Raw genomic sequence first — 8,526 nt, 5'->3', positions numbered from 1 at the left:
TATATATATATATATATATATATATATATATATATATATATATAATCATATTCTAGTAAAAAAATATATATTTTAGATATATTTAAGATAAATATAAATACATAGCATGCTATTATTTGAATTTATTTTTTATTGCCAAAGACGCACGTATATACATAAGACGCATGTATATTGCATATTATGTAATCTCTTCTCTTAAATTACGGATTTTTTTAACAAAAGTTTGTTGGAAAGTGGAAATATGTTAAGGAATCTGCAGCTAAGCAGTAGCGCACAACTTTTAACATACATGATGTACTAACATCACTGTTATTCCACTTCAATTATGTTAATTCAGGCGATTAGGATATGCAGTATTTATCATATTATAATATAAAATTACTGCGTTATTACAATAATATCAGTAACTTTAAAACTTATGACGAGAGAAAGGCATCTTAAGCTAAAATATGTTTTGTATTTATTAGTATCTATAAAATGTGTATTTAAATATGTCAGTATAAACAGTTTACCCATATTCTTGTGTGTTCTATAATAAAATTTAGAATTTTTATAATATGGGAGATAAAATTGTTTTAATAAGTATTAAGATGATTTCGGCTACAAGGATGTTAGTAAATTCACAGTTATGAGAGATTATCATCAGTGAAAAACCTTTGTGTTAGGCAAGCTTAAAAATTTCATGTTTTACTATGTAAAGTATATCCAAGTACAAATTAAGACTTAAGCCAAGCTTGAAACTGGTTGCACATTTCGATCGATTTTACTTACTGTCATTCCTACTCTTTTTGTTTCGTAATATTTAGACTGCGCATGGAGGCATAGAATGATCGAGTTCAAAGACGATATTAGCTAAATCAGAAATTTCGAAATATATTGTCTCGCGTTCACTGTTTAGAGTTTTATTATTATTATTATGAATATTATTTAGATTTAGATATTAGAAAATCAAAAGTAACACTTCAAAATAGAACAGATATGTTAAGTGTGTACACTGAAAAAAAAATCTTAAGTTCAAAAACATAAAAAAAATATTCTTAATATATATATATATAAATTATATATTTAATATATATATAATATATATAAAAATATATAATGTACGTAAATATATTTTGAAATATTATTTTTGATTTTTTAACATCCAAATATTAATAATAATAATAAATTCTGTAAATAGTGAATGTGGAGCAATATGTTTCGAAGTCCTATAGCCTTACAGTACCTTGTACAATTTACAATTAATATCGTCTCTCGATCGTTCTGTCTCTGCGCGCAATCTAAATGTTATAAAACAAAAGGAGTAGGATGATGGTAGGCAAAATCAATCGAAATGTGCAATTTGGCTCCAGGCCTGAGTATAATAATAGCCGCTATTGTTAGAAACGTATATTAACGAAAAGTATAAAGTTATTGTCTAGTAAAAATATTCATCGCAGATATCAATTCTTTTTGTTTATCTATATCAAAATAAAAACCAGAATAAGTTCATAGCTAAGAGTTTAAGGTCTAAGTAGTCTTTTTTTGTCAAAAGACTCATTAATACTTCAAAATTGTTACACATTTCATAAGTAGTAGTGATGACAAAAGAACTTGGCAAATATGTGGAGGAATGTATCTTTAAATGTAGAAAATTAAATCCAACAATTTGAATGATAAACAGTTACATGTGATTTCGAGCACGATTTCATTTTTGAGGCTAATAAAATTCGATACAATAACCATATCTTAGGTAATCATCTTAAAAAGTTCAATGATATGAAATTTTTGTTAGAATAACAACTAAAAATGAAATCGCTAAATTAACTTGCTTTTGGGTCGAATGATAAGATATGCTTATTTGGAAAGCAAGGAACTTAAAGAATAATCGTGACGTATGTATGTATGAAATAAACCGTGCTCTAATTATACATCAGATATACAATACAATCAATTGCTAAATTGATTGTATTTAATACAATTAGTTATTAAATTCAAGCAATATTAAGAAAATAATTTAAATCTTTTTACAAAATCGGTGTTTGAATTAGATTTGGAAATTTTTATCCAGTGAAATTTAAATCAGCATAATGAAACATGGTAAAGAGTAAATATCAATATAAACCTGTACTTATATTACCATGTGAAACACATACGTACATACTAGTCGTAAGAGCGAGATCTGGAACGAGATCTTGATCGCGAGTAATTACGTCGCAACGGTGAATAAGTGGGAGAACCACGACGTCGTGGACTGTAGCTACGTGAACGAGTACGACCTCTTTCTCTATCTTCACTGCGTCCTCTATCGCCACCACTGTGATCTTCCTTCACACGGATGTAAGCTACTTCACCCTAGATATTAAATCAAATAATCAAAGCATACAAAATGTAAAAAATCAAAGTACAGTTGCTCAAAAATATTTGAAAAAATTTTATTTATAAAGAATTATAAAGCATTATAGTCATCAACAGTCTGGTATCAGACTATGAGTTGTCGTTTCCCAATTAATGGTTCTATTTCAACCAATTACGATAAGTCCAAACACGCTGTATCGTGATTGGCTGAAACAAAACAGAATAACTAGAAACCAGTAACTCATAGTGTAATATAAGTTTTGTTCATTTTATCTCTCGGGGTTGCTCCGAATGAACTTAGCGTATTTGAAATAGAATTCACACTACGTACACATATGACATCCATCATACGACATCTAACATTCATTGTCGAATGTCGTATAATGATGTCATACATAGTGTGAATCCTACATTTCAAGTATGCTCATGAGTTCATTCGAAGCGACCTCGAGCAGCTCCTAAGAGACAAAACGAATGCTATAGCATATACATCTTTATGATTAGGATAATAGTAGAGGATCATACCTCATGAGATCTAAATCTCGAATCATCTAACTTCTTCACAGCGTACTTCATGTCGTCGTGTCTCAAAAATTCAACAACACCAGTGCCATCTTTATATACGTCTGCGAAGCAGACATCACCAGCCTCGCGCATGTGATCTTTGAGATCTTGCCAGCTTCCCGACGGTGGCAAACCACTAACCAAGACTCTGTATTGTGATCGTCTAGCAGGTGGACCGCGACCGCGAGAATTGCTCATCTCACCGCGGCCACCCCTACCACTATCTCCAGCTCCACGTCCACCACGGAAATTATTGCTAGGACCACCCCCACGTGGAAACTCGACTCTCAATCTGTAGCCATCATAGTCGTAACCATCTCTTGCATGTACTGCATCTTCGGCATCTCTGAAAAACGAACGTTATTCATTACATATACTAAAGTCAAAGTAAACAAAGTTATGTAATTTTCAAGTAGAATATCTACTTGTAAATCTTTAGTGAACTTGCAAAATAATATTACAATATTAATCGTGTTAAATATTGTAATGAACGGAAATTAAATATTTATAAATAAGCCAAAACTGAATAACATATACAACAGGAAAAAATTTATACTTGAAACGATGTAGTATACTTTGTTTTTATCTTAAAATATATATCGCTAATTTGCTACAATTACGATACAATTAAAAAAATAAAATTTTCCAGAAAATAAATTTAATGTTTTAAATCATTAAAATTTTATGTTACATAAATTTTATGTTATATATTAATCTAATATTAACTTTAAAATGCAATTTTGATACAAGATTACAGAGAAATAAAAATGTTCGTTTAAATTATATTTTTTATGTCACTGTTCTTTTTTTGCAAACAACTCAAAAATAATTTTGAATTATTGTATAGCAAATAAACGATATTTTATGAGCCATTCACAAATGGAAATATTGCGCAGTAAGCTATAAACTGTAAGAAATTAATCAAACAAAATCGATTGTTCTCTTCGTGACTGTTGATTTTTTATGATTTACGAATACTCTATATTTCTATCATTAGACGGTTCTTTATAAAAACAACTATATCTTTTTAACTTTTTAAAATTTTTTTCTCTAGTTAACAATTTAAATATTTTGCGATTCTTGTAAAGAAAAAGAATTTTATTATTGCGTTTGCAAAAACAATAGTATTTTTTCGTTATTCGCATGAGTCAAGAAAAATTGCTCCACAAGTACAAGAGAAGCAAATAATTCTTGATCAAAATACATATTCATGGATTTCGTCATCTTCATTCGATAAACTACGTCGCGACGCTTCATGTCCGATGTCGCGCACGAGGTCACGCAAACGGCTCGAATTAATGACGTTGAAGCGGGAGTTGTGTACGTGTAAATAGGCGGAGAGATACGCCACACGATGCAACGTGAATTCGTGTATATCTCTCACGCTGATAACTCACCTTGGATCATCGAATTCAACGAAAGCGAAAGGCGGGCCTCGACGATTTTTCAGGTCAACGAAAGTAACTTTACCGAATTTGTAGAAAAGATCTTGGATGTCCTTCGTACGAATGTCCGGTGGCAGATTGCCCACATATATTCTACACTCATTCCTGCCGCCGTGCGACATCGTACCTATACTATTTCCTGTCGCGCGGATGACGTACTTTCGTACAGCGTATTCGCAGAATCTAAATAAAAATGCGGACGATGATTGATAGACGAGTATGAACACTACGAACGATAAAACGAGCTATGGCAAGATCGGCGTTGATCGGCGTGCGAACCACAATCCGAAGCAATCGAAGAGTTCCTCGGTCACCATCGGTTGAATTTAGTCGAACTCAACCGAAATGAACCGAGAGTCCATGGTGTAAGGGCGCGTTTACACTTTGACGGAAAAGTAGAAAGCGGAAAAGCAGTCAATCAGAACTCGCACTGGTAGTAAGCAGTACAAAAAGCCGAAATTGTAAATTACCAGCTAGAGTTCTGATTGGCTGCTGCTTTTTCGTTTTCCGCTTTATTAAAGTATGAATGCGCTAAGTATAAGGGTTCCGCACAATAAAAGAAATAGGAAACAGAGAATAAGAATTTCAACCTATTAGAAATCATGTATTGTAGAAAACACAGTTTCTGATGAAATTCTTATTTTCTGTTCTCTGTTCCCTGTTCCTTTTATTGAGCGCAGCCTCTAAGAATTTCAACCTATCAGAAACTGTGTATTCTATAATACGTGATTTCTGATAGGTTGAAATTCTTATTCTCTGTTCTCTATTCCTTTTATTGTGAGCCTCTAACGGCATTGACTAAAATATGATCTAATAGATTAGTCTGGTTTTTTCAGCAATTTGTTTCTACAAGGAAGAATAATTGATTGTCACGGTCACAAGTTCTTAGTAAAATATTTAAGCGTATATATAGTTCGATTTCATATTTAAGATTGCTCTCGAACGATATTTATGTATATCGTCTAATTTTATATTCATTGATTTCATCTAAAATCATAGTGATCTTAAAAATTTATCCAGCCAATGAAATGTTAGCAAATCGCTCTCAACTTGAAAAGAAAAAAAACAATATTCGTAATTCAAAATATTCTCTTTTGCTAAAAATATTTCGCTTTTCTTTTTTCGAAACAATTTCGATCTTTGCGGATCGTCTTTTTTTCTTGATTTCTCTGTTGAGAAATTTGTTATATCGCTCATTGAAAACGCGGCATGAGATTTCGGGCGTAGACCGGGCGCGCTCTATAACCGATCTTACGAGCTCAGTGCTGCCCAGCGGAAATAATGACGTCAGAAACAAGTCAAGACGCAGGCGAGAGGCAAATGCCAACGGAGTGATACATCCAGATACATCGAGAGGGGTGTTACGATACTCATCTGACCGTATTCATCGTATCGTGTCTCGGCGTTCCATTTAATGCGGTCAATCTTGTTCTATTCTGTATCGTTATTTTGCATAGTTAACGTGCGAGTTGTTCCGATTATTCCGACTCGTCGTTGTTGACAGCAATTGAAGCCTTCGGTGATTCGTTTTCCTTTTCGAGTGTCCTTTTGGGTTCTTTCTTAATGCCGGACTCGTACGTATATATCTTCCTTATCTATGTTACCTTTTCTTTCTCACTAGCGAGGGTACGAAGATACGTGACGCACCTTTCAGAAATGTTATCATGGATACCATGACGGATACGCAAGATCCACATTGTATCCATTAGAATCGAATTAAACGACGAATGTGTTTCATTCTGGAGCGTCACGAGTTCTTGTCGTACATTCGCTGACCGAGGATACAAAGGTGGAAAAGGAATGATCCAGGATACTTACGTTTGATAGAAGAGAATAATTCCTGACCCGAATATTTTAATTAATTTGATTTTCGATAATTGTTTTTTATTTATAGAATCGATAAATTTACTTGTTCGGTTCTACCAATTCAAGATTAATTTTAATCTTGATTTAATTATTTGCTCTTTATCTTTTTATAATTCTTAGAATTAGAAAAAGATGAACAGTTTTAGAATTTAGATTAGATTGCATTGGTAGAAACAGACATAATTCGAACAATTAGAAAAAAATAAATAGAAAGTTAAACCAAAATCAAAATTAATCTTATTTGTATGTAGAATTGTGTTTGTGTGTGTGGACCTTAGTTAAAAATTAAAATCAGCTAGAAAAAAAGATTAAGGAAATATTGGGAAAAACTAATGAAAAACTCAGCATTTGTGTAAAAAATCTGATTCTTACTTGATTCAAACAATAGTTAATTCTTATAAGTAATTAGTATGAATTCAATTATATTAAAATTATTTTTTATTTATATTTTTGTTATAGAATGAAATTGAATAAAATTTATAAGCGCTGTGACTTCAAATTGTAAAATTTGAAAAAATTGTTGTAGAAGAATTTTAAATTGGTTTGAAGAATTAATTAAATAAGAAAGAAAATGCTTTATAAAAATGCATGTTAGAAAAAAATTTTATTGCTAATACATATTAATAATGTAAAAAACTTTACACATGTATTAAGCATTAATTTCAGAATTATTTTATACTTCCAAGTTTGGCATTATAAATTTACATACTGGAAACCTTTTTTTACAATTGCAGAATAAATATTAATACGATAAATATGTCCGACCACTTTGGACCAATCGCTCCAAAATGGGATCCCAAGAACTTGGAGATACGGACTATGTCCGTGGAAAAGACGCTAGAGCCGCTTGTGCTCCAAGTTACTACATTGGTGAACACGAAAGGGCCCAGCAAAAAGAAGAAAGGAAAGTCGAAAAGAGCAAGCGCGCTTGTCGGAACTGTGGAAAAGGCAACTGCTAATTTTATTGAAAAGGGGGAGAAGATTGCCTATGAAAATCCAGATATCACAGCGGAGATGCTAAGTGCCGTAGAGGAAGTAAGGAAGACAGGAGCAGCAATGAGCATTGCTGCCAGGTACAATAAATAAATTCACATATCTATAATCAATCTGCTAATTATAGTTAGTATACCATATTCCTGCTTCATTAATACAATATGGAAATTTATTTATGCAGAGAATTTTCCGAGGATCCATGTTCATCTTTGAAACGAGGCAACATGGTGCGCGCCGCGAGGAATTTGCTGTCAGCGGTGACCCGTTTGCTCATTCTAGCAGACATGGTGGACGTCTATCATCTTTTGAAATCGCTGTATGTTGTGGAGGATGATCTGAAGAAATTAAAGAACGCTTCTTCGCAGGGAGAACTAATTCAGAATATCAAAGAATTTGGTAGAAACGCCGCCGAATTGATTCATCAGGCGGCCAAGCGTCAACATGAGCTGAAAGATCCACAGCTTAGAGATGATTTGGCGGCCGCCCGGGCCGTTTTGAAGAAACACTCCACCATGTTGCTCACTGCGTCGAAGGTTTACGTGCAGCATCCCGATTTGGCGGCGGCCAAGGCAAATCGCGATTACGTATTGAAACAAGTATGCGAAGCCGTGAACACGATAAATGATGTTGCTCAAGGGAAAACGCCGCCTGACAGCCAACATCCTTATGATGGCCCTGGCGAATTGGCTGCTGCATTAGATGACTTCGACGAGAGGATGGTGATGTCTCCGCTCGCCTATAACGAGGTTCGTACGCGACCGAGTCTCGAAGAGAGATTAGAGAGTATTATCAGCGGTGCCGCATTGATGGCGGATTCATCGTGCACTCGGGACGAACGTAGAGAGCGCATCGTTGCTGAGTGTAACGCAGTCAGACAGGCGCTTCAAGATCTTCTAAGTGAATACATGAATAACGTAAGTAGAGAACTGTGATTATAATTATACGAAAAAATATATGCGAATATAATAGCATTTGTATTATATTGAAGAGATGTGAAAGAAATAAATTATATTGAAATATGTAAAATATCTAGCTCGAGATTGCTAAGCAAAAATTTAATAGTAATTAGAAAGATCAAAAAGCATGAGCAATGTTTATTGGATCTTTAAAAATAAACTAGTTTAGTCAATACATACATTAAGAATTAAACTAGTTTTTAATCTATACATTAATCGGAAATGTTTCTATAAGTCTTCTTCAATCTATACAAAAATAATAATAATAATAATAAGTAAGTAAAGTAAACTAAACTAAATAATAAAACTAAATAATAAATAATAATAATAATTAATTATTTAATTTAATTTAATTATTATTTATT

The 8,526-nt window shown here is 32.9% G+C and overlaps 2 protein-coding genes across 2 annotated transcripts in view; one reads left to right on the top strand and one right to left on the bottom strand.

Moving 5' to 3' along the window:
• Window positions 1–2,142: 2,142 nt before the first annotated feature.
• Window positions 2,143–4,468, bottom strand: LOC105617816 (serine/arginine-rich splicing factor 1A). The gene is made up of 3 exons (XM_012199399.1): window positions 4,299–4,468; window positions 2,863–3,247; window positions 2,143–2,334 (listed from the first exon to the last, which is right to left on the bottom strand). Exons 1-3 carry the CDS (start codon window positions 4,466–4,468, stop codon window positions 2,143–2,145), a joined length of 747 nt encoding a protein of 248 aa, XP_012054789.1.
• A 1,441-nt stretch (window positions 4,469–5,909) lies between these two features.
• LOC105617711 (catenin alpha) overlaps window positions 5,910–8,526 on the top strand; it is a 5,496-nt gene continuing 2,879 nt past the window's right edge. The window contains exons 1-3 of the mRNA XM_012199298.1: window positions 5,910–5,920; window positions 6,947–7,285; window positions 7,387–8,119. Of these exons, the coding sequence (XP_012054688.1) occupies window positions 5,910–5,920; window positions 6,947–7,285; window positions 7,387–8,119 (1,083 nt within the window). The remainder of the gene's footprint in view (window positions 5,921–6,946; window positions 7,286–7,386; window positions 8,120–8,526) is intronic.

The sequence above is a fragment of the Atta cephalotes genome, assembly GCF_000143395.1.
Source record: "Atta cephalotes unplaced genomic scaffold scaffold00001, whole genome shotgun sequence".
Classification (NCBI taxonomy): Eukaryota; Metazoa; Arthropoda; class Insecta; order Hymenoptera; family Formicidae; genus Atta; species Atta cephalotes.
Note: the sequence above shows the minus strand (reverse complement) of the source record. Positions and strands in the feature narration are given on the sequence as shown.